The sequence below is a fragment of the Maylandia zebra genome, linkage group LG16 (genome assembly GCF_041146795.1).
Source record: "Maylandia zebra isolate NMK-2024a linkage group LG16, Mzebra_GT3a, whole genome shotgun sequence".
In the NCBI taxonomy this organism is placed as follows: domain Eukaryota; kingdom Metazoa; phylum Chordata; class Actinopteri; order Cichliformes; family Cichlidae; genus Maylandia; species Maylandia zebra.
The window spans coordinates 867,545-893,825 of record NC_135182.1 but is presented as its reverse complement, the minus strand read 5'-3'; the positions used below and the strand labels follow the sequence as shown (position 1 = coordinate 893,825).

The 26,281-nt window shown below is 44.2% G+C and overlaps 1 protein-coding gene across 2 annotated transcripts in view; it reads left to right on the top strand.

Moving 5' to 3' along the window:
* Nucleotides 1–522: 522 nt before the first annotated feature.
* Nucleotides 523–26,281, top strand: part of parp4 (poly (ADP-ribose) polymerase family, member 4) — a 41,537-nt gene continuing 15,778 nt past the window's right edge. The window contains exons 1-25 of one of the 2 annotated variants that reach the window (XM_024800420.2): nucleotides 523–923; nucleotides 1,526–1,760; nucleotides 2,190–2,283; nucleotides 3,111–3,189; nucleotides 3,284–3,388; nucleotides 4,181–4,339; nucleotides 5,031–5,168; nucleotides 5,301–5,468; nucleotides 6,348–6,499; nucleotides 8,554–8,682; nucleotides 14,047–14,145; nucleotides 14,699–14,882; nucleotides 15,051–15,192; nucleotides 16,020–16,162; nucleotides 16,258–16,389; nucleotides 18,581–18,667; nucleotides 18,804–18,968; nucleotides 19,049–19,095; nucleotides 19,266–19,347; nucleotides 20,180–20,317; nucleotides 20,405–20,594; nucleotides 20,871–20,941; nucleotides 24,723–24,910; nucleotides 25,618–25,717; nucleotides 25,832–25,999. In XM_024800420.2, the coding sequence (XP_024656188.2) occupies nucleotides 798–923; nucleotides 1,526–1,760; nucleotides 2,190–2,283; nucleotides 3,111–3,189; nucleotides 3,284–3,388; nucleotides 4,181–4,339; nucleotides 5,031–5,168; nucleotides 5,301–5,468; nucleotides 6,348–6,499; nucleotides 8,554–8,682; nucleotides 14,047–14,145; nucleotides 14,699–14,882; nucleotides 15,051–15,192; nucleotides 16,020–16,162; nucleotides 16,258–16,389; nucleotides 18,581–18,667; nucleotides 18,804–18,968; nucleotides 19,049–19,095; nucleotides 19,266–19,347; nucleotides 20,180–20,317; nucleotides 20,405–20,594; nucleotides 20,871–20,941; nucleotides 24,723–24,910; nucleotides 25,618–25,717; nucleotides 25,832–25,999 (3,321 nt within the window). In that variant the 5' untranslated portion in view covers nucleotides 523–797. Of the gene's footprint in view, nucleotides 924–1,525; nucleotides 1,761–2,189; nucleotides 2,284–3,110; nucleotides 3,190–3,283; nucleotides 3,389–4,180; nucleotides 4,340–5,030; nucleotides 5,169–5,300; nucleotides 5,469–6,347; nucleotides 6,500–8,550; nucleotides 8,683–14,046; nucleotides 14,146–14,698; nucleotides 14,883–15,050; nucleotides 15,193–16,019; nucleotides 16,163–16,257; nucleotides 16,390–18,580; nucleotides 18,668–18,803; nucleotides 18,969–19,048; nucleotides 19,096–19,265; nucleotides 19,348–20,179; nucleotides 20,318–20,404; nucleotides 20,595–20,870; nucleotides 20,942–24,722; nucleotides 24,911–25,617; nucleotides 25,718–25,831; nucleotides 26,000–26,281 lie in introns of both variants that reach the window. The other variant, XM_024800418.2, reaches the window with a different exon arrangement.

Here is a 26,281-nt window from a genome sequence, read left to right as displayed (position 1 = left end):
ATGAAAAGGGGGGGGGGAAAACAAAATGCTTGGACACTGCTAGCACTGGGCGCCTACAGAAAGGCAAAGCAGGAGATGAAGCATCGCTGAATATGTTTCCAAACCAACTTCATTTCAAGCCAAAGACTAGAAAAACAGCTGCGTTTTCAAAAATACCCGTGTAGGTGCGGACGCAGCGTAAAAGAGTTAGTAGTTTATTTTATTACTACCTGTAATTTATTGCAGATTACTGGTATTTGCTTAATTGTTTACTAAATGTTTGAGGTGTGAAATAAACCGCAGTGGAGCAAAATATGGGCGTGTGTGGTTGGAGGATGTGTTTGTGCGTGCACGCGGGGGGCGAACATTTTTCTTGTAAAACAAAGGGGGCCCAGCAAAAAACTTTGGGAACCACTGTGTTAAGGTCTGAATATGTGACATTTCAGTCTGATTCGACACTGATTTGTCGTGGAGGTGTTCGAGGACGGAAACGGAAACGCCTCTGTTAACGTCACGACCTTTATTTTGAAAACCGAACCAGACAGGAAGTTAAATGTTGCTGCTCGCTTTAAGTTAGTCACTGGACGAGTGCGTGCTTCGGGTGTTTCGTCAGTACCTTTACTTTGCTGTTTCTGATCGTGTCGATGCTTTGTTGTATTCGTCGTTTACTAACGAGCACGAGTCCCGCGTGGCTGTTCTCTAACTGATCTGTTACGTTGGATACTTTTTGCTGAGAGTTACTTCCGCATTTTAACAGGAGTTGGTGGAAGCGCCAGCAGGGTTTTCTCAGCGCAGCTGTGCGAGACTCGTCTCCAGACATGGCGGTGTTCGACAACTGCTCGGTGCTGTTCGAGCTCAGAGGTTTGTCGTTCAAGGAGAAGAAGACGGTGAAATCAGCAGTCACAGGTCACGGAGGCAACCTTTCGTTTGTGGTCAACAAACAGGTCAGTGAGCTGTCAGCGCGGGGGGAGGGGGCACTCCTCACGGCTGAATGCTCAAATGAAACTTTACTAAACAACTTTACTTAAAAAGAGCTTTTTTCTTTGGTACCTGCTGCAGCACGTGACTATTTCAGTATAATGTTCACAACATGCCAGAGCTGCACCACGAATGATCGAAGTCATTCTCCCACATCTATAGAAACATGTAGTTAATAGTTGGTCATGAATCGGCTGCACTTCCATAAAGCCTCACAGGACTGTCTGGTACCAACAGAAGCACACAAGTGAGCAAAAGTGCTCGTTCTGCAGAAGGACGTCCCTCTGTGTTAGTGACGATGGTGCAGATGCTGAAGTCTGACCTAATAGAGCTAGGTTCTCTTCTGATGGGAAGCTTCAGCAATTCATTATTTTTGTAAAAGTATATATTTGCACACTGACTGACCAACACAGGCCAGCAGTGCAAAACGCCTTTTGGATTGTGTTGTGCTTTCAGCTACAAAGCTGCAGTGTGTGCATTCTGCAGCTTTATGTTCAGAGACCAAAAACCAATAAATACATTTAAAAATCTTAGACTTCTCTCTCATTTCTTCCTACATTTCCCACAGTGCTCTTTGGTAGTGACAACCGATGTATCCAACCTAAGCTCCAACAGGCTGCGTAGCATTCAGAAACACCACACACCTGTGGTCGGGGTGGAATACGTGTACAGGTGTGTGGAGAGAGGAGTTCTCCTGCAGGTGGATGAATACAAGCTGGACACGTCCTCTGCCTTATCAGCTCCTCTTCATCGCTCCTCCTTCAAGGCGGCTCCACTGGCTTCGCTCGCACCTCAGCAGATAGGTCTGTATAGAAAGCACCACTAAGCAGATCTTTACAGTTTCATTTATTTCTGTATTTTTTTTCCATTAATTTGCGTTACAGACACAGACAAGCTGCTAATTCTACCCACATGCAGCACAATGACTGATATTTCCTTTACTGTTCAGTAACATCGTCCCCCCACGCTGATTGAAATACATTCACATTAAAAATGTTCAGCAGACTCAGCCAGCAGGTTGAACTAGTTTTATTAGGTCAGATGAACATGGGTGTGTGCAGCTGTGTGCAGCTGTGTGCAGTGTTACACATTCACATTGTGTTTAAAGCTGATGCAGCACTGTTGTGCAAATTGATAAGAACCTGTTTGCTACTCGGTGTGTGCAAAGATCTGTGCACAAGGTGATATGATATGGAGTTAATTATTAAACTGTGTGTGTGTCCATACTGCAGCGTCAAAAGGCCGGGCCCAACCTGTGGAGTGTGTCAGTGGGACTCAGAGGGCAGAGAGTCCTGAGAGGAGTGGGAATGTGCTGGACAGGTTCAGGTGAGAGACGCCATCTGTCTATTAGTGAGTTACATTAGGACCATCTGTCTGTTAATGTCGACGCCCTGAGTTATGAAGACACCTCTGACCTGTCACGGTACAGGACAAAGTACCAGGGATGCACTGATCTAATATTTTGGATCAGATGTGTCTGATTCTGGTTCAAGAACCTGGATGTGGTACATGGTTAACAGCCAAGTTCATTCTGCTCTGATTTACACACAAACTGGGTTCATGTGAGCGATTACGCGTGTAATAAGCATGTAATAGGCGTGTAATAGGCGTGTAATAGGTGCACCGTGTGCGTTTCACACTTTGCCTCTGCCGAGTGTGAAGTGGACACACAAGCAGAAGTTGCTTTACCAGCAGGAGGAGACAATATATTTAAAGTCAAGAATCACTAGTAAAGGCACGAAGTACATCCCAGCGTCCTTCTGTGCCAGAAAGGATAAAGCTGGGCTGCTAATATGTAATTACATGTTTATACAGCACCACATGACAACAACAGTGGTGTCTTTATATTGTGAGGTAGAGCCTACAGTAATACAAAGATTGTGACTGTGATTATTGTCATGTTGGCTTGAAATCAGGTGTCTCCATCTGCTGGTACTGCATTGAACTGCAGCACAGACAGCTTTCTCTGTAAGCCCCGCCCACGTTGGCTTCAGATCTGGAAACATTGGCCTGGTTAAAAACCTGAACTGTTTGTTCTCTAAGCTGCTGTAGTTATTAGATTGGTTTAATAGTGCAGATAACTGCTCTGATAAGCTTCCTCCAGTCATGGCGCCTCAGAAGAAAGCTGATGTTTGAAATGTTCATCTTGACAGAATTTATAGAGACACTGATTCGGATCTTCCATCAGACCAAAGTGACTTTCAAGTGGCAAAGTATTCGATCTTTGAAAAGGTAAAAGAACATTTTTGTAGCTTACCACTAATGACATTCCCACAGCAATAATTACTGTAATGACTCTTACTGGTATGAAACATATGCACTGTAGGTAAACAGCAACAGTTGGTGTGTGCTGGAGCTGCAGAGCTTCAAAGGGGAGGAGGGGCGGCAGTACCGTGTGGTCAGATACTGGAAGGATGATATACTCTGTGAGGTAAGAAGTGTTTTTACATGTGTGTATACATGTGTGAGACTGACGCGACTCCACTCTGGTTCATGTTTTCTGTGTCCTGATGTGAAACTCTATAAATGTACATTTGTCTTTTGAAATGAGAGCTGAGCTGGATCCCTGCAGAGAGCGTAGTGTTGCTTCTTTAGCTGCTCGTCTTCAGGTCCAACAAATATTAGTGCGATGAAATCTCCTGACAGAAAAAACCAATCAGTCACAAATGTAGTGTCAGTGTCACGCAGTGCTGGTGAAATACTGTGTGTCATGTGCACACTCTGTCAGTGCGCCCCAGGTGAGCTCGGTGAGCTCGAAATCATCAGCAGTGCTTAAACGAGTCCTGTGCCAAACCTAGAAGGGTTACGACCAACTCCTGGTGACTTCCTGTTTCTCCGTACAATAGCAGCCCATCTGTCACTGCTCATACCTGAAGGATTGTGTGCATAGACAGTATAAAAGATGTTTCAAATATTTTCAAAATAGACTTTTTATTCAGTGTGACCTCAAACAGCTGACAGACTGATAAGATCAGCAGGAGGGTCAGGACGACTATCGTAGTCTGGGTCCTTCAGATGGAGAGCAGCTTTGAGACGTCCTCCGAGCTGCACTAACGGCAGTGTTGCTGTTCTCTGTGCAGCCGGGTCTGAGACAAGTAAGCAGGGACTGTCTGCAAAACAGGAAGACGTGTTCCACAGTGCACTGTCAGCACAATCACATGTCACTGCTTGCATAGACCTTTGATTTTGTGTCTTTTTTTGCACACATACTTGTGTTTCACAGAAGAAGGCCGTGAGGGACAAGCTGGTGTTTTTGTCCACCTCAGAGGAAGCTCTGGAGGTGTTCCAGGCCCTGAGAGACAGCCTGGAGGCTTCAGGTCTGCGGAGGCAGAGCAGGTTTCCTCCTTCTGCCTGTGAGATGGGCTCTGCGCCCCTGCAGCAGGTCTGACACACTCACTGATGAATATTGCATCACATCTTTGCTCTTTGCTCTCAGCTTTTAGACTCACCTTTATTTACTTCACTCGTTTTTTATTTGAAGAATTAAAGTTTAAAGAAATTTTCTTCAATACAAAATGTTTTCCACTTTCTTTCTGAGGTTTAATGAATCTTCAGTTTTTCCAATGAGGAATATTGTTGAATATCAACACTGACCAAAACACTGGTTATAATTTTTGACATATTAAGAGGACACAATATTACAAAGTACACTCCCACCAACCACTGTGGCCTGAAGCATCAACCTTTACTACAGCGATCTTTCTCTCTGTTAAACTGTATTGCAGCAGTTTACAGTACAAAGCTGTGGGTGGATCGGGTCTCACACCATGAATAATAACAGTTCAGTACAGATTAATTAAGAATGTCACCGTCACATCAGATGCTCTGCTTTATGTGTTCGTGTCACATTTTATATTTGTGCTCAGATTAAAGTTTCCTAAAAGTAACATAGAAGGAAAACACGAGCGTTTTGGACGTGTGTCCAAATCTGCTTTAAACTAAAAGGACTGAATTCATGTTTCTGGACGAGAGAACATGTGGGAAATCCTGTTTCTTAGTAGCACGTTTGACATCTGAGACCTCCATCTGTGCTGCTCAGCAGTTGGATGATACATGCTCTGTTTGATTGACAGCTGCTCCTGGAAGAGAAGCTCAACACAGGAAGCTTATCACAGGAAGTGGGTGTGTTTGTGGAGCTGCTGTGGACCGAGGCGCTGGGCTGCCTCGACAACATCCTCAGAGTTTCAGTGGACAAGCTCAGCCTGAATGATGTAAGAGTTTCTCTGTTTGTAAAACGTGGAGCTGCTGACGGTGACCACTGAGAGAAACGGCAGCTTTCCCATCAGCCTGACCTGATAGGACCGTGTGTGTGTGTGTGTGTGTGTGTGTGTGTGTGTGTGCAGGTGAGCAGGGCAGAGGGCTTGTTGCTTCAGGCTCAGAAGAAGCTGACAGAGGGAAACCACACTGAGCTGATGAGTCTCCTGGAGGACGTCTACACTCTGCTGCCACACAGACAACTCTCCATATTTCCCAGCACCAAGCTCATCTCTCAGAAACTGGACCTCTGTCAGGTACCACGCACACGGCTCTGAGACACGCCCACTGACGTCACACGTACTGAGAAAAATATCCTGCAGAATGATTTCTGTCAGAGATGCAGTGTGACTGAGCCAGGACAGAAAAGCCAACAAAACTATCACAATACAACTTGCAAAAACACGAGAGCACCGACTGGTTCCACCGCTTTGACACCATGTAAGAAACAGTTCCATAAAATCTTAAAGGTCAATGTGAGGCACGTGATGTAAAGTACACATAAGGCCTCTCCCAGCTGCTGGGAGTGTTTCTGAAGGAGGAACGTTGCACTATGAACTACGACCCCTTAACTCCACCAGGAGATGGAGCTTTTTCACAAAAATGTTTCACAATTTTTTGATCGCTTTTACGCTGAAATATAAAAAATTGGTTTAGAAAATGTCAAACAGGTGGATAAATGTTAGTCAACCTGACCGTCCTGTGCACTGCGACATACACTACAGACGACCAAAACAATCCCAGCATGCATTTCTTCATTTATCCAGAGATGTTTGGGCTTCAGCTATTCCGGTTCACTGTTCCTCTTAAGAACTTTTCAGCTTTTGCTACTAAAACATATTAACACAGTAAAATGCTAACCGAGCTAGCGCCGCAGCACTGGTGTAAGCTGAGTGCTTCCTGGCTCTGTCCTGTGTCTCAGATATCATCACACATTTGTAGAAAACATTAAAGGAAAAAAAATACACGACGACTTCAAAGGTTAAAAGTGTGTTTGAAGGGCCAGAGGAGGATGATGATTGGACAACATCACAAATCCCCCCACTCCAGTGCACAAGTCCATGATATCGATCAGCTCAGCCTCTGTGTTCTCTTTGTATCTTTAGACTAACACAAAACGATTTGATTTCCTCCAGTTAATCCGAGATGTTCTGAATGCAAGTGAGATGACTCTGAGGAGCCCCGCCCCTTCCACTGTGGGGAAGTATCGAGCTCTGAGGTGCAGCGTTGAGACGGTTCCCCCCAGTAGCTCCGAGTTTCAGGCTGTGACCGATCTCCTGCAGGACAGGTAGTTTCATGTCTACTTTCCAAACGAGGATTAAGTAACAGCGACACATTCAAATTCATGGTGACATATTGTGATAAGGACCCAACACACAGGATTTCATGTTGTTTTGACGTTTTGTGGTCACTCAGGAATAGCTGCTGTATTCCACACACCCTCCTCCATCTCCGCTGTCACTATATATACACCAATCAATCAAAGCTTTATTCGCCACATGCAGGTCGCCCTGCAGTGAAATGGGACCCCCCCCCCCCCCCCCCCCCCCCCCCCCCCCCCCCGACCTTACACACACAACACAGACATCACATGGGGAGACAAGTCGGAGATCGGTAGTGTTACAGAAAAACACTGAAATGTACACTACAATGGGAAAGTACAAGAGGAAAAAAAGAGAGCTCTACTCATGCTGTGCTTCCATGGCAGGACAGCACGAGAACAGGAAACAAAGAAACTCCTCTGCACAGAGAGCACATAAATGTCCACAGCACAACTTTGTGAAAGACATGACAAGCCACAGGATTGGGTGGGAGGTGAGGAGTAATCCGAAGCGAACACAGCAGCCGCCCTGCACAGTGCTACCATTCCAGCGCGGGCTCAGACCCGCCGTGTTCCCCCGCAGGAAACAAGCATCGAAGGCGTTTGGAAAAGGAGGGGGATGAGTGTGTGCTTATCAGTGTAAGTGTATGTGTGTGCGTGTCCAGAGTTCAGCGGAGACAGTGTCCTTCGCCCTGCCAGGCTAAGTAAACAGTCTTCCAGCCAACCCAGGTGGCCTTGTAGGGAATGGGAAGGAACAGACTCAACAGAGTCGTTATCAGGGTGTTGTTCGGCTCCGGCCTTGAGCCCACAGCTGGCGCTGAAGGGGTCTCCGCATTATAATGGTGGTTTTTCTTTTACAAACAACTCATGAGAATTTCAAGCCGTTTTTAACACTCCGACACCAACACTGGTCTCAATCTCCCGTTGGATAGCTGCGAGTTTCTCCATGATGTTATTTACCTTCAGTTCCGTGATCTTTTCAGTCTTTTGCTCACATAGCAGATTCTGAGACCTCACAACCGCAGCCAACTGATCTGCGATGTAATCCAGCTTCCACCCAGAGGTGTTGTTCCGAGTGGATTCTTCCCTGATGTACTCCAACATACGCTCAGAGGTGTTATTCTGAGCATTCACTGCAGCCGTTAGCGCCTCCAAGCTCCATGCTGCCTTCAATGAGCCCTTTCTGAGAAGTCGCACCTGTCGTTCCAATCCCAGCGGGCAGCCTTGTGGGGGTTTGAACAGCCGGTTCCGCTCTCTTAATTCTCCGATAAGCCAGGGCCAAGCCAGCTCCGATCAGCCAGAACCCTGTTATCATGGTTCCGAATAGGTAGATATCTTCAGCGTCCTCGATCGACAGTCCCGCCAAGCACACGATCCTCTGCCACCCGTCCATCGTGTATCCGGCAGGGAAAGTCCCTCCAGGGCACTCGGGTTCTCCCGAGCCCAGACTTCTCGTTAAAGGGTGTCAATAGCATCCAGAGACCAGTTGATCAAAGCCATAATTCTCTTTTAGGTTTTAGACACAGACTGTGAGAGAGTGTTCCAGGGAAGTGAAAAAAGCACGAGACAAGACAAGGACATAAGAAGCAAAGCAGGGAAGATAAGGGAGAGGAGTGCTTTTAGGTGCTCTGCCCCTTCACTTTGGAGTTCCCCTGACCTCACAAACATCACTTTATTCCCTCTTTTTAAGTCCAACCTTAAAACCCACCTGTTGAAAATTGCCTACTCCATATAACTCATCCATGAACTTAAACTTTCTGTCTGCTGCTCTTATTATTGTGTATATTTCATGTTTTTATGCCTGTTTATTTGCTGTACAGCGTCCTTGGGTGTTTTGACAGGCGCTTTTAAATCAAATGTATTATTATCCCTGCTGTCAGAAGCCGGTCGTTGCAGAGGTAAACGAGCCAACGTGTTCACAATGATCTGTCTTCAGTTTTCTGGCGCATGTCTTCTGTATGCAACGACACAAAGATCTCTTTCACAGATGTTCCCTTGCTTTAATCTGTGTTTCGCAGCAGGGTGCAGATCCAGCAGATTGTGCGTGTCGGCCGAGGGGTGGAGCTTCAGACCTTTAAGAGCGAGCTGGGGAATGTTAAGCCACTCCTCCATTCCTCCAGTCCCAACAACTTTGTGGGAATCCTGTCTCGGTGAGAACAACTGATCCTGTCGTTTGTCTCATACCTGATTTACTGTAAGAAAACGGACTTCAAGCTGAACCCACATCGACAAAACTCTTCTGTAAAGCCGTCCATTCAGAGACTTAGCTCGTCGCATCGAGCTGTGGTTGACACTCTCATATACACTGAAACAAAGTCTGAATGTCGTCAGGGTGTTGTAGTCACCCGCCGTGGGCAAGCAGGCGGGTGGCGTGAACAACAAGTCAAGAACGTGGCGCTGTGGGGAATTGAAACACTTTAGCTGCAGCTACCAAATATCTCGATGAGTCTGGATCTCAGTGACGTTGACCTCGAGGTCAAAGTTGTCTGGAAACTTCATGATAACTTTAATTGATACCATAGCTGCATGTAGTAGTGACCTTGACCTGAAGGTCAGAGGTCAACTGAGAGTTAATGAGGAACATTTATGCCATAGATGCGTCTTTGGGGAGGGGGCGACTTGTGGCCGTCAGTATTTAATTTTATTCAACTTTTGGGGATAAAACACAACCGTGTGGACGTCTTAGTCCGTTTGCATGAACACGTTTGATTTAATATGTCGACCAATCAGATCAAAGACTGAAGGAAAAAACAAAGGTTTTCTGTATTTATTGTGTTTATTGTATTTACATGTAATCTAACTGATAAGCTACCAGGACATCTCTGCCTGTGTTCTGCTGCGAGTTCAGATCTGTGATGCTGTGTGGGAATAATGAATGGAAACTTAATGGGACAGAATCCCGTGTGCTTGGATTCTAAGAAGAGCAACAACAGCTTGCTGTCATGGTGTGCGTGCAGCAGGACTCAAGGTGCCAAAACTCAACTTTATTTGCTGGACAGGAAACGAAGAGAAAACTAACTAGACTGGGGAAGATAAACAGGCAGACAGAACTCGCATGAGGATACAACACGACACAGAGCAACAAAAACACAGGGCTCGAATAAACACCGGAGCAATCGGGGAATGGGAGAGGGAAACACAGCTGGGACAAATCAGACCTAACTAGACAACAGAAGCAAAACCAACACGCTGCACACAGGACAGGGACTATCAAAATAAAACAGGAAACACAGAAACAAAACTTAAGGACTAGAAATTACAGAACAAAGAACTACTAGAGCTCGAAATACAGAACCTTAAACCAAAAGACTGGTAATGATAAACCACGATGAAAGCTCAATAATTATACCAAAATCAAAACACACGACCCAGGACTGTGACACTTTGGGTCACACCAAAGGTTTGTTGTCTGTTGTGAGACATGTCTCGCTTTTTAACCAGTTAGAGGAAACTGTGATTCGTCTTTAACCCTTTAGAGCCGGTCGGAGCGGGCACGCTCTGTTTTGTGTAACTATTTTTAAATCCCGGTAGCACTGCAACCACGTGAGCTAGCGCAATAATTTTTTTTGCATATGAAACCGGAGGAGTTGTACTTACATCTGATGCCATCAGCTTGTCCTCGGTCACAGTTTCCTTCCACATATAGCTTTGCAAAAACTGCATAAAAAGCGCTTGCAGCAACAAAAACATAATATTCCAGAAACATGCTTTGCCGATCCGATCAGCTGTTTGTAACACTTCCTACGTCCATCAGCGTGAACTATCACATGGCCGCCATGTCCTGCCCGAAACCGGAAGTGACGTCATTTTTCGCGGAAATGTAGTTTTTACCATCAGGGCCTCATGAGCCTATACTGGTGTTTTTAAAAGTTATCTTTGACTTTATGACTTCCTGTGTCGTTTCTGGGATGCTGAGGACTCATATTGCACTGCTGGAAATAGTTTATTTTGATGCACATGCTGCTTTTTTACGCATTTCCGATCATCTTCCTGTGTTGTTCACTCTAACACTGCGCTGCTCGATGGACAAGTCGAACGCCCCACTGCGCAAAAAGCGAGCGCTTAATGTACTAACAGCACCTGCCTTTTCTGCTGCCTTTATGGACTCTGGAATATTGAACTCCAATTGTAAAAATGTTGAGGACCTTTCGGCTATTCTTCATTCTACTTGCACTTATATCTTGGACTCTATTGCACCATTCAGAACTGTGCGCGCTAAGAATTCATCAGAACCGTGGTTGAACGATTACACCCGCTCCCTCAGACGCGACTACAGACGCGCTGAAAGGAGATGGAAAAAGGACAGATTGTATGTTTCCTTACAGATTTTAAGGACTCGTCTCTCTGCTTATCAAGAAGCTGTAAAAACTGCAAAAACACAATTTGTCTCAAACTTAGTATCAGCAAACGGTCATAGGCCTCAGGTACTTTTTAACATTCTTAATCGCTTTTTTAGTTTATGTGATAATCCTGGAGTTACTTCTTCACCAAGTATGTGCGATGATTTTTTAGCATTTTTCAATAACAAGATCTTATCGATTAGGGCCCTTGTTTCGTTGTCTGTTGTCTCAGTTCAAAGCCCTCCACCTGTGTGTTCAGCTGTCTTAGAGCAGTTTGATCCCGTCTCCCTTAAGGACCTGACCGCGATAGTTAGTGGCCTAAGATCATCACACTGCCCCTCTGATTCTCTTCCCCCGAGTCTGCTCAAAAACACTTTTAATATTGTTGGCCCTTTTATTCTGAAATTGATTAATACGTCCCTTACTACAGGCTGCGTCCCACTATGCTTCAAACAAGCTGTAGTTCAGCCTCTTCTTAAAAAACAAAACCTGGACCCAACTGTTCTGTCTAATTACAGGCCCATCTCAAAGCTTCCTTTTCTATCTAAAGTTTTGGAGAAAGTGGTCTATCTACAGTTGCAGGCACACCTCGATTCTAATATGATCTCAGAAAAATTTCAATCTGGTTTTAAATCATTACATAGCACTGAGACAGCACTTTTAAGGATTTTTAACGATATTCTCTTAACTATGGATTCTGGCAGCCCTGCTGCCCTTTTACTGTTGGACTTGTCAGCAGCTTTTGACACGGTTCACCACGACATCCTGTTATCACGGCTAGAATCGCATGCTGGCCTAAAAGGATCTGCCCTTCAGTGGTTTCGCTCCTACTTGACAGAAAGGTTCTTTTATGTCAATATGGGCCCCCACAACTCCAAATTAGCTCCTCTTAAATACGGCGTTCCTCAAGGCTCTATTTTGGGTCCCGCCCTCTTCGCACTCTATTTGCTGCCATTGGGCTCCATCTTCTCGCGGTACAGCATTTCATTTCATTGCTTTGCGGATGATCTACAGATTTATCTACCTTTAAAATCAGGATCAGATCAACCGCAGCTCTTATTACGCTGCCTTGACGACGTTAAACAGTGGTTATCATTAAATTTTTTACAGCTAAACGAAAACAAAACTGAGGTTGTCATTTTTGGCAATTTCAATCATATCGACAGCACGTTGGGTACCCTCTCCTCGTATTGTAAAACACATGTAAAAAACCTCGGAGTTTACATTGATGGTTCTTTTAAATTGAATAAGCAGGTGAGTGCAGTAGTTCAGTCCTGTTTTTTTCAGCTAAGACAGCTAGCCAGGATAAAGCCATACCTTCCGGCTGACGTCTTCGAGCGTATCATCCACCTTTTTCTTACTTGCAGATTGGACTACTGCAATTCATTGTGTTATGGTCTAGATCAGGCCACCATCCATCGCCTTCAGATGGTTCAAAATGCTGCTGCTCGCCTGCTAACTGGTACCAAACGGAGAGAGCATATAACCCCAATTTTAGCCTCTTTACACTGGCTCCCTGTCCCCTACAGGATCCAATTTAAACTCTTACTTTTTGTTTTTAAGTCACTCAACGCCCGAGCCCCCCCTACTTGTCAGAGCTCCTCTCTGCCTATGCTCCAGGAAAACCCACGAGATCTAGTTCAAAACTATTGTTGTCCATTCCACGGACTAACCTCAAATCTCGTGGTGATAGATCCTTCTCTGTGGCAGGTCCCAGACTTTGGAATAGTCTCCCCTTTAATATTAGATCTGCTCAAACTCTTGAGCAATTTAAATCTTTACTAAAGACACACTTTTACGCTCTGGCTTTTAACACATTATGACCCAAGCATTTTGGATTTATCTGAATTAGTTAGTATTGTTTCAATTCTTCTATTTTATTGTTTCTATTGTTATTATTGTATTACACTGTAGTTTTTAATTTTATTGTTATTGTTAAGCACTTTGTGCAGCATCGGCTGTTGGAAATGTGCTATATAAATAAATCTGACCTTGACCTTGACCTTGACCTTTTTTGCAAATTTGCAGTATAATATTTATTTTCGTTTTTCCTGCAGTGTATAAAAATTGGTGTATTTCAAAAACAAAACTATGAAGACACTCAAAATAAATTTCCTGTGGTGGGAAACTATTTTGTGCAACTTTTTTGTATTTACAGTTTTGAGGGATAAGCCTCTTAAATTTCTCTAACTAGAAATATATGTTAAAAAAACAAAAGCGATTTTCAGTTTTTTTGTAGTTTATTGCACTTTTTTGCAATTTATGTAATTACTATGCACTTAATGCAGACATATTATTAAAATCTGGGCTATAATGGTTGTATTGATGTATATCAACTTGAAATGCTCCCAAAAATGGCTCCACAGCATGTAAAAATATAATATAAGCTCTGGCGGACTTGGTTCTATGGTAGGTCCTAAAGGGTTAAGGACACTGACTGGCCAGGTGGATTTCAGCCGGACACCGTGTCTCTGGATGTTTAGTGCTTTATTTCTACAGCCCCAAATCACAACAACAGTCACCTGAAAATGTTGTTAGTGGTTTCACATTTATCGTGTATACAGACACGCACGATGTGTTTATCACATCACTTTGAAACATGTCGTTTTTTCACCTGTCCTCTCTCTTATTCTTTCACTTTAGATAAACATTATGTCCATAAATATTTGGACAGAGACAGGTTTGGTTTTTTATCACAATGAATTTGTAATGAAGTTCAGACTTTCAGCTTTCATTCAGAGGGTGGAACAAAAAGATGTGAGGAACACAATCTCATCATTTCAGGGGCTCAGACGTCATTGGACAAACGAAACAAGTGAAAGTAATTGTTGAAACGCCTTTTCTGGCACTGACAGCCTGAAGTGTTGAATTCATGGACATCACCAGACGCGAGCCTCCTCCTTTGTCATGCTGTGCCTTCACTGCAGCAGCTTTCAATCGCTGTTTGTTTGTGAGCCAAAGTCTTCAGCCAATGAAACGCTCAGCTGGGTTAAGATCAGCTGACTTGGCTCCGGCTGTACGTCTTGTGTCCATCTGTATTAGGAAACGCCGTCCAATCATTTAGCTCGATTTGAGCAGACCTCCTTTACATAACGATATCTTTACTTTCATATGAATTGTGTGTCTTTAATGTGTGTAGTGAAACAGCAGCTGTGTTTGTGTCCTCCTCTTCAGTGGCCTGCTGCTGCCCCGTGTGGGAGTCGAGCACCACGGCATAGAAAGAACCGACGTCGGCAAACTGGGCGGTGGGATCTACTTTAGTGATTCCCTGAGGTTAGTCGAAAATCCCAATTTGACCAGTTTCTTTGTGTGTCTGACACATACGCTGCTGTGCAAAAGTCTTGAGCCGCCCCTCATTCATTGACAGTTTGCCATTGAGTGAAAAGTGTAATACGACACATAAGGCAAGTATGAAGAACTAGTTCAAGGACGAGAGACGTGTTACAATCTGGACACAAATCTGATGGTTCCATTGATTTTGATTCCCAACACCACTGAACTCAGTCTTGCACCTCTCCCCCGACTACGTGCGCATCGGCAACGCTTTGAACCAATAACGCTTTGAATAAGATCATGAGACTTGTTGCCACTTGTTTTAACGTGATCTTGTGTAATCTGCACGCCTCAGCATCTTCTCCTTGGTTCCCTAAGAAGGGCTGTGAGGTTCATACGCTGTGGAGTGTTTTCAGTCCTCTGGTTGTAGAGTTTCCTCTGAATGTAAAGCAAACACTGACCTGCAGTAATACAAGCTTTCACTTGTTATTATTGGAGTTTTGATATCTCTGAACCAAGATGGCAGCAACACAGTCACGTTTTCCATCCACAGCACCAGTCTGAAATACTCCAAGCCCGGCGTGACGGATGGCTCCCGGTTGTTGTTGGTGTGTGACGTTGCGTTGGGACGTTGCAGGCAGGTCTACAGGACGGACGTCCTGCTGAAGCAGGCTCCCGACGGATACGACAGCGTGCGCGGAGTCCGCCGCGCTCCAAACACTCCCTCTGAGTTTGAGGTACAGTAGGACTGTGTGAGCGTTTACATGCACATGGATAAACAGACAGAAGAAAACACTTCCTGCCCATAAGCTGAATTATTGTTCTTTGCTGAATATTTAACTGTTGTCACACTAGGTTCACTTCACTAACGCACACAAACATGTATCCACTCTTGTGTCCTCCAGGATGATGAGTATGTGGTATACAGTCCTGATCAGGTGAAACTCAAGTATGTGGTTCAGTTCAGCATCCAAGGAGACCAGCTAAAGGCCTTCACTCCTGCCGTGGACATGTCACCTGAGCTCTGTCTTCCTTGTTCTGCTGAAGGTGAGCACTGGACAGCTGCGCCTTTGATCGGCTCTTATTTATGGCGATGAACGTGAGAGTACAGTGCGCTCAGCTTAGTGGTTGAACTTGAGCTTTCATACGTTTTTACCCCTCAGCTGTAAAAGGCTCATGTGGTAGCATCGTCACCACGTTTATAATTCCAGTAAGCTGAGAATGAAATTTGAACCTCAAGTGCTAAAAATCATCAGTGACCCTTGACCTCAAGATCAAGTTCATAGGTCTGAAAACTCCAAAAGGAAGCCACCCAGGATTATGACACTTACTCACATTAAGCCCAGACTGATCCCAGTGGGGTTAACCAGTAACACCACCAGATATAACATGTAGTGGAGCGAGCACTGCTGCACAGCTGTCTTTAAAGGTAAACAGTGACGTCATTCATTAGATGCAGCTTATAATTTACAGATGGACTTCTTTACTCAAAGCACTTTTTAGTTTATCGTAGAAAGACACAAAACCTTTGCATGTAGAGTTGGTGAAACTACACAACAACAGTTTTTTGTCAAGCTCTTCAAAGTGTTTGTTTGCACGTGCAGGATGTTGGTTGGGCCCTCAGCTACAGGTTTGTTGCCATGCAGGCCGAGTCTAAAGAAGTGTCGAGATCCTGCTCCGGTGGCTTCGTCTATGTGAGAGGACTGTGTTTATTGGTCAGGATGGGACTGACAGTCTCTGAACAGCTATGAGATTAGTGGAAATCCTTTGTCAGCACGGTCTGCTATGTGCGAATTATAATTATGAAGCTGAAAGATAGAAATGAAGCTAACCACGTCATTCTGCACTGTTTCGTCTCTTGTTTCTGTGTGTAGAGCTCAGTTTAGGCGATGATATGTTTGAAAGCAGTAAAAACCCCTTGGAAGAGGTGACCGCCGGACTGTTGGACAGCGCTGGTCAGCAGCTCCCTCTGCAGGCCGTTCATGTGAAGTGTAAACTGATGGATCTGCTTTCGCAGGTAACGGTGGCACATCGAGTCGTTTCAGTGTTTTTCATTGTTAGCTTGCTGACATACGATTTGACATTTGATGTGATCGTCTGTGTCCTTGTTAGGTCATCATCTTCCAGAAATACACAAATCTGAGCTCAGTGCCCATTGAGGCAAAGTATGTTTTCCCTCTAGATGATTCAGCTGCAGTGTGTGGGTTTGAAGCTTTCATCAACGGGAAGCATGTCGTGGGACAGGTAACGGAGCGTTATTCAAATACTAGTTCACCGTCTGAAAGTTTTCATTTCCTGTTTCTGTGAATTACAATATAAACACCTGTCAAACTCTCTCTATTTATATATATATTAGGGGTGCAACGATACACAAAATTCACGGTTCGGTTCGATACTTTGGTGTCACGGTTCAATATTTTTTCGATACAAAAAAAAATGTTCATGCCTTTTTAATTTGTCATTTATTAAATTTTCACGGCACATTCCACACCACATCTCTGTGCGTTCATCATTTGTTTGAAGCCAGCTCACCTCCTGCAACCACTTTTCCAAGAATACGCGCTTCTTTTGTGGTTCGGACTCCTTCTGACATTTCTTTGGAGGTGGAGGAACATCACAGTAATTGCTTAAAGGAGCTTCTTCGACATCTTTAAGAGTTCTAAACAAATGTCTGTCCTCCTCCTGAAAATCTTATGTATGCAAACACGCGTTGCAACTTCTTATCTTGTGCGCGTCTTTTGTTTTGACAGCGAATGCGCACCTGCGGACCACTTATGTGCAGCCCTGGTTATTTAGCTCGTCATGTTGCAGCCACAGAAATTCTTTTGTCCATGAAACCATAAAGCTGCACTTTCTTTTTGCCTTATAGTCTGATTTGTCATAACTTCTCCGTTTTGTGGTAAGCTTTTCTTTGGCTGTCACTTCTTCACCCTGACCTGTCTTATTTGGCTCAGCAGAACTAAAATATATATCTGTCTGTGAAGGTTCTCAGTCATCCAGGTCATCGTAGTGAAATATATATCCTGCCGCACTCACATAAGCTCAGCGATTCTCTGCGCGATCAACCTCTCACATGTTTAAGCTGCGGGAGATTTCACTTGTCATGTTTGCATAGTAAGCTAACGATTAATAAGACGATGTCAGAGGAATTGGTGCACAAATTATCATCACTCACAGATCAGTGCTGTCGCTCTCTATACACAGTTCGCGCAATTGCAAAGTGAAAGCAAAAAACAAGCGCAAATTCAAACGCGATTTCAATATGTCACATATTGACAGTGGCTCACCGATGCCAATGACATAATTACCCAGCTACATTTCCGAAAGAATGCAAAAGCATTGACATATATTTTTCCTTCCTACAATAGCCCGACGGGCAGGGCAGAGATAGATTTTGGTAGCCTGACTGGCAAAATCGCTAGCTCCGGGACGTCGGGTTTTACTTTAGTGCATGACTCGCTTACCTTCAGGGTCATACGTCACATGAAAACCAAAATAATTCCAAACGCCAGATCTGAATGAGGGTGGGGGAGGTTCAATTTGCCATGTTGCAAGTAGAGCTTAACTTCTGTCTCGCTAGCTTGCCCTGCGCTCTTCCTTCTGACGATGCTGTCTGTGTGGAGCACTCAGTGGATCTGCGCTCGACAGTGCAGCCTAGGCGGAGTAGTCGAGCGCAGATTCACTGAGCTCTCAACACAGACAGCATCGTCAGAAGGAAAGTTGATAAAATAAATTAAAAATGTTGTATTGTTCGATACATATGCGTACCGAACCGAAAGCACTGTATCGAGTGGTTCAATATCTATACAAGTATCGTTGCACCCCTAATAAATATATAAATATATATATATATATATATATATATATATATATATATATATATATATATATATATATATATATATATATATTTTATTTTATTTTTTTATTCATGAAAATGTGACCAAAGCATAACAGGATCTTTTATTATTCCTGTTGTTGTTGTCAAAGCCCAGCAGTCTGTTGATAATACCCAGTACTCTGACGCTGGAGGGAGTAGAAAAGCATTCTTTAGTGTTTTCCACAAAGTTCTGCCAACATCAACGAGCCTTGAAGCAGCCGGGTTTGTAAAAGACTTCAGGCTGTGACTACATCACCCTTCAGCTCACTCGCTCTTTTGCTAGTTTGATCTATCAAATGCAACATTTAGGTTTATTTTGGACATTGAAGTTCTCATGAGCTCATTGGCTAATGATTTGTGAGTCACAATTTGTTGACCAATAAGCACGTGGGTTCTCTCATTTCACAGTCACAGCCCTGTGCTCGTGACATTTGGATTCAAAAGATGAACGATGAATAGTAAAGCTGCTCAGTTTGAGGCACTACGTCTATCGTGTATATAAAGCCTGTGCTGTTCAACACAACGTGAGCAAACCAATGGATGTTTGTTTCTCAGGTGAAGGAGAAAGAAAAAGCTCGCAAGGAGTACAAACAGGCTATTGAGAAAGGACATGGAGCTTATCTCATGGACCAGGATGCACCTGTACGTCTAAGCACGCACACACGCACACACACACACACGGTCATCATGCGGGTCCAGAGCTGTTTAGCGTCTCCTGGTGTTATGTAGGCCCTTTTAGCCGCCGCTGGTTGTGACATGGTCTGTATCCTCACTGCAGGATGTGTTCACCATCAGTGTGGGTAACCTGCCCCCTGGTGCAACTGTCCTCATCAAAGTGACCTTTGTCTCCGAGCTGATCGTCAGGGACGGCACAATTCTCTTCTCCCTGCCCGGCAGCGTGGCTCCGTGGCAGGAGAGTGCATCCCTCAACCAGACCACACAGGTAACAGAGATCCTGTCCGGCTCATGATTGAATCAGAGTTTGCTTTGATGACAAATATGACTTTAAACGTCACTCCACAGGTCAGTGTGGAGAAGGTGTGTGTAACTGATGAAGCTGCGAGTGTGAGGTGAGCAAAATGAAGCATTTCTGTTAACCAGTCTGAACCTCGTCTGCTCATATCCACCTCCAAACTGTTAAGAACTGAACAACAGCTTTGCAGTATTTACAGCTTCATTATTTCGTGTATCCTCATGTTTTTGGTTTGGGGTTGTTCAATCACTGTTCCTTTGCTCTCAGAGAGTTCACCTTGGACCTGTCAGCTGAAATGCCCTATGAGATCTCCAGCCTGCAATGTATCACTCACCAAGTCAAGATGAAGGTCATTTGGCTTTTTATTTTACATTTAAGCAGTGAAACTGAATATTTTATTTACAAAAAATGTGTCCAAGTGGAAGATGGTAGATAATGAAAAGAAGAGGCCCCAGGACAGATCCCTGCACGCCTGCAACCAGAGGAAAGGGCTGAGAAGTGAAGGATTTAAGTCGAATAAACTGAGTGATTTAAACCTGGCTAGTGGGATATGGGAGAGACCGAAGGAGGCGAGCCTACTGAGGAGAATTGAGTGAGAAATGGTATCAAAAGCGGCAGTCAGATCGAGAAGAATAAGAATGGAGAGTAAACCAGAGTCGGCTGCCATGAGAAGATCATTGGTTACTTTTATCAGCACAGTTTCAGTGCTGTGGGACGGCGAAGACCAGACTGCAACTGTTCATGCAGATTATTATTAGTTACGTATCATCCAAATCTTTTGGGATTTAAGTCCCTCTGATCGAGCATGTGAACAAATGACAACCTGGCTGCATTTGGAATTGAATCAAGTCATTAAAATGAATTCTGCTACTAGTAATAACAATAATAATTACAATCATTATTATACTTGTTGCCGTTTGTTCTTCATTTACAGCTTTCCAAAACACCGTCATTCATTCTATTTAAAGATTTCGATTGTTAATATTTGTTTAATGTGACTCTATTTTAGTTGGAAATCATTTCTATTTGACCTGTTGTCTGTGTCCAGTCAGAGGAAGGCTGGGTGGACCATACCACTAATTGTTTTACCTCAAAGTTTAAACCAAACTGCTGTTTACAAATATGGATTTATTGCATGCAAACCAATCATTTTTTGCTCTTTAATGTTTGTGGTCATGTAGAAAACCGACTGTAAGGCAGTGGTGAGCGTGCTGCCAGGACAGATCATGGGTCCAGATGGATTCCAGCTGTCCATCATGCTGTCTGACGTCCACCTGCCCAGGATGTGGGTGGAGAAACACCCTGACAAGGACAGCCAGGTTTGTCTGTCGCTCTCTTTGTCTTCTCCTCCTGTCACTCTAAAAATGCTGCTTTTTTGTTCAGCCATCTCGTTTCCGTCCCTTTAGGCCTGCATGTTGGTTTTCTATCCAGACTTTGAGGTCAGCTCCAGTTCAGACGCAGATGAAGTCATCCTGCTGTTGGACACGTCCGAGTCCATGAAGGGAGAGTCTCTCCACTCGGCCCGCAGAATCGCCCTGCAGATTCTCAAAAGCCTGGATCGCAGCCTGAGACTCAATGTGGTTTTCTTTGGAACAGGTCGGTTTGCACTTGCAGCCTGAGGCAGCTTTTAGGCTAACATTTAAAAAGTGTTAGCTCAAGTCAACCTGAAGGATGTGAATAACAAGAGCAGCACGTCTTTCTGTGAGCAAACCTGTGTCACTCACAAGAGTTTCATTTACAGTTTGTCATATTTGCATTTTTCCCACACAATACTTGGATGAAGCTGTTAATCACATATTACTGAGGAAACCCTGCAAATGCTTGCTGTAGCCAGTGGTAGCTTTCTTAACTTTTACTGTGTTTGCCTTTCAGATCACACAGAAGCTTTTCTAACAGTGACGCCACTTGGTGAAGTTTATGAAGAAGCCCAGAGATTCATCAAGGTCAGTTATAAATCTGCTGTGCTCTTATAGCTCCGGGTACTGAGTAGCATGGCTGCATGCTGCTCTATTTGTTCTATTCTTATCTTAGCAGGTACGCTAACACTAGCTAACATGATCCAGAAAAAGCCCTTCTTTCACCTCAGCCCTAAAAGGCTGATGGGGTTTTGTCACCACCCTGCCGAGTGGGCCACGCCGTCTCCCAAGTTTGTGAATGTGATAACTTGAGAACGAAGCCATGTAGGATTTTCAAATTCTTACTATAGGTGTATCTACCAACAGTGTCAGACATGTTTGAATCTTAGTGACCATGATCTCAAGGTCAGAGGTCAACTGTTCTGAAAAGCTTCAATTCATTTTTATTTATATAGCACCAAATCACAACAAAAGTCCCTCAAGGCGCTTCATATTGTAGAGTAGATACAGAGAAAAACCCAACAATCATATGACCCCCTATGAGCAGCACTTTGGCGACAGTGGGAAGGAAAAACTCCCTTTTAACAGGAAGAAACCTCCAGCAGAACCAGGCTCAGGGAGGGGCGGGGCCATCTGCTGTGATTGGTTGGGGTGAGAGAAGGAAAACAGGATAAAGACATGCTGTGGAAGAGAGACAGAGGTTAATAACAGATATGATTCAATGCAGAGAGGTCTATTAATACATAGTGAGTGAGAAAGGTGACTGGAAACTTAACTTGTGACACATCAGACTTATTGGTAATGTCACAAGAAAAACAATGGTGTGCTTGGTTTCAACGTAACTTTATTCTGTCATGAGTTATTTACAAGTTTCTGACCATTTATAAAATGTGTTCAATGTGCTGCCCATTGTGTTGGATTGTCAATGCAACCCTCTTCTCCCACTCTTCACACACTGATAATAACACCGCAGGAGAAATGCCAGCACAGGCATCCAGTATCCGTAGTTTCAGGTGCTGCACATCTCGTATCTTCACACCATAGACAATTGCCTTCAGATGACCCCAAAGATAAAAGTCTAAGGGGGTCAGATCGGGAGACCTTGGGGGCCATTCAACTGGCCAACGACAACCAATCCACTTTCCAGGAAACTGTTCATCTAGGAATGCTCGGACCTGCACCCATAATGTGGTGGTGCACCATCTTGCTGGAATAACTCAGGGAACGTGCCAGCTTCAGTGCATAAAGAGGAAAACACATCATCATGTAGCAATTTCAAATATCCAGTGGCCTTGAGGTTTCCATTGATGAAGAATGGACCCACTATCGTTGTGCCCATATACCACACCAAACCATCACTTTTGTTGTTCCAACAGTCTTGGAGGGATCCATCCACTGTGGGTTAGTGTCAGACCAATAGCGGTGGTTTTGTTTGTTATTATTCTGCAAATTCTGTGCACCGATCGGGGTCATCCTCGCTGAGATGCTGCAGCAGCTGGAGTTTGTAATGGTGCCATTTGTGAGTAGCACTACTGCACATATTACTTTGTACATTTACACTACTCTGGTCAGTTGTTTACTTGCACTGCTGTGACAATACATTGGGGTGCTAATATGGCACAAGACACTTTAACATTGTATTCACACAATGTACATTTTCAGATTTTGAATTTAAAATTTCCACATTTTTGCTATTTAATTTATTTATTGTATATATTGTCTTTTTGCACAGTCAAAGGAGAGTTCAGGACACATTTCACTGTGTTGCACTCGTATGACTCTGCATATAACAAATAAAGAGCCTTGAATCTTGATGTAAGGAGCAAAAGACCGCACTAGGGACTGAGCTCTTGGAAACTGAGCTACTGACTGTAGTGACGTTTATGGGTGAAGTTGAGCAGCTGACTGAGCTAATTGCTGAGTTTCATGCTGAGCTGGCAGCTCTGAGTGCTCTGGCCACAACTCAGCGTTCCCTAAATCAGAGTGCTCTAATTCAGCACGTGCGATTTCAAAGTCCACTAAAAAAGCTACACAGTCCGCTGAATTAGCTCACTTGATCCCCTCGCCAAGGTCGAAGGCGGTTGTTCCAGAACCATGTTCTGCCTCAGTTACTAACTTTAAGGCAGCAGGTTAACAGCCACACAAACAGTCTGAGAATGCACAGCCTGTTAATGGGCTCTAGTTTAAACACTCCAGTCAGAATGAGCACAAGAAAAATAGTTTCCATCACTCCCTGAACACTCCTGCCCAGAATGAACAGTCACTGTTTCAGCAGGTAGTGACAAAATGCCTCGGTTACTCACAACAGCTTCACAATTAGTAACTACAGGGACGGCTGACAGTGAACTAACAGTCTCCAGGCCCACTGGCCCAGAGAAACCCACAGTGGACGGGTTAGACAAAACCTTTCTCTCTACTTTCAGCTGGCTTAGCATTGCTAGTGAGTGGGGAAGAAACGGCCTTCATCTTGTTAATAGCAAGTGGTGTTACAACTATGGTGGAGTCTGAGTTACTTTGTCTGCTGACTCAGCAGACGTTGAAGGAGTTAGAAAAGATGGGGTAGGGTGCCGATGGCGAGGAAGCCTTCTTCCCTGAAGTGGAGGGTCCAACAAGTGAGCAGCAAACGACGGTGGGGAAACTGTCCGCCTATGAAGAAAAACCAGGCAACGAGCTCCCAGGGAGGCAGCCGCATCCTCCTCGCCCGGACCGCCCACACCAAACGGCTCAAAGCTGGAACTTGCCCTCAGCACGGTTACAATTCGAATTATTTTCTTAATGTCCAAAAAGCTCACTACACACTACCCGTGTGTGACGTGAAGGACGGGATTTATTTATAGTGAGTGGAAAAAACAACATGTACAAATGCAGCACTGTGGCTCCCGTGGCGATTCCTCTGCGAGTCCGACACACGTGACCATAAACAGTGAGGAGGTGACAACTCCAAAACCCGATTGCGCTCCGTGGTTTCCCCTCGAGACGACACTACCGACTCCTGGTGGCACAAAACACACACAGCTCAGCAGGAAACCCACAGTAGTGATGTCGTTCACATAAACGCTCATCAATGGAGGTACTTTACAGGTTTGGAATAGACTGGAGCTCCGCCCCCTTCTTAAAAAGGACTCTCTTGATGAGGCCATCAGCTACAGCTGCTAACGAGCGGCAGGTGTCGCAGTCCCTTCAGTGGCCCAAAGTACCCCGGAGCGCGTATGACCACACACACAGGGAGGAGGAGGAAAACCACCAAAAACACAACCTATAAAATAAACATACAAAAAATGCATTAGCTTACTTAGACCCAGGCCATGACAGTAACCTCCACTAAAGCTGTTTCTGTGCTGTGATGAGCTCTGAAACTAATGGTGGACATTGGCCTTTATTACAGTTTGTTACATGTTTTTGCTTTTATGACTCCAGTAACACGTCAAAAGATTTTGCAACTTGCCCACAGACAAAGAAATGATCAGTTTCTATGGTGGGTTCATGTGAACAGTGAAAGACAGCAATGAGGAAAAGCATCTAGAAAAATGCATTTGAAAAACGTTACACATTCATTTTCATGAAGGGAAAAGTATTTGATCCTCTGGTGATCACAGAGGTCAGGCGTGTCGTGCAGTTGCAGGTTTTGCACACATCTCAGTTTGTCCCGCTCATGTTTGCACATCCTCTCCAAGTCAGAAATGTTTTGTGGCTGATGAACTAAAACCTTCGGCTCCCTCCACAGATTTTCTATGTATAGCTTCTATTATAATGTGACTGTGTTGTATTAGTGAATATATTTTGATGTTAATGGCACTGGTAATGTTGTGTTTAAAGCCAAACTCAACAGAGAGTTTTGAACAAGCTCGATTCTTCTCTTTCCTATTAGCACTCCGCTCCATTAGGGGGAGGCACTGAGCTGTGGCGTCCCCTGCGAGCGCTCAGCCTGCTGCCTCCATCGCGCGGCATCAGGAACCTGCTGCTGCTGTCGGACGGCCACATCCAGAACACCGAGCTCACCTTGAAGCTGCTCAGAGACGATGCTCAGCACAGTCGCCTCTTCACCTGTGGCCTCAGGTCTGAAAAGGGTTCTGAGTGGGAAAATAATAATAATAATAATGGATTGGATTTATATAGCGCTTTTCAAGGCACCCAAAGCGCTTTACAATGCCACTATTCATTCACTCTCACATTCACACACTGGTGGAGGCAGCTACAGGTGTAGCCACAGATGCCCCCAGGGCATCATCTATACACATCTATACACTGTGTAGCAGCCTTGTGTTTAAATAGTTGCCCTGTGAAGTTATTCTCTAAGCTAAGTTGTACACAAGTACAGGATGTCATTTGAGAGTTGTTGTTTTTTTAAGTGTTACACAGCTGTGTCGTCCTACAGCTGTGGTCACAAGTTTACATCCATTTATCATGAACATGATCGTCATGGTAACAGTAGGCTTTCATGATTTCTCTGAACTGCTCTTTTTCCAAGATTATTATACAGTTTACATCTTTAATGAGCTTAAAAAACAAGAAGTGGGTACACAGTTTGTAAACGTTTGCCCACAGCTGTATACTGTTGCATTAAAGTGTGTCCTGCTGTTTAAACGGTACAGTCACCAGTAAGAGACGTGAATTTACAAAGCACAAGGCCTGAATAACAACATGAACAACACGGATCATTGTAATGGACGCTGTGATGCTCTGCACACTGAGCTTCTTCTTGATTTGATCCATTTGATCTTTTAAATATGTATAAAGTATATCTATGTGTCTGATGATTTTAGCACAATGGCCAACCAACACATGCTGAGAGCCCTGGCTCAAGCAGGGGGCGGAGCCTATGAGTTCTTCGACACAAAAACCAAACACAACTGGGCAGAGAAGGTGAGCGCTCATGTCATACATAAGCAGCTGTTAATTGTTGTTATTCAGTTGTTGACTCGTTATAAGAAGATCATAAATAACATCCAAAATTTTCTCTGTCTGTTTTGTTTACAGGTGGCCTGTCAGCTGAAGCGTATGGCATCTCCTGGCTGCAGTTCAGTGTCTGTCAAGTGGCAGCAGTTCAGCCCAACAAGTCCACCTCTGCAGGCTCCCAAGCAGCTGCATGCTCTGTTCAATGACTGTCACACTCTGGTTTATGGCTTTGTGCCACACTGTACTCAGGTAAGCTGCTTCTCTACTCTCTGAACACAGCCCTGCCTTTTCCTTCTTTTCTGTCTTTTAGAATAGAAAAGAATAGAATTCAACTTTATTGTCATTGCACATATCATGAAATGCAGTTTGCATCCATGCAGAAGTGCTTTAGCCATGATATAGGTATATTACAAAATATATATCAGCAATAATAAAGATATATTACAAAAATGGGGCTATTATGGGTGTGTTACAGTGTACACGGTATGAAGGTATGTTATGAATATGCAATAACTATAAGTATATACAGGC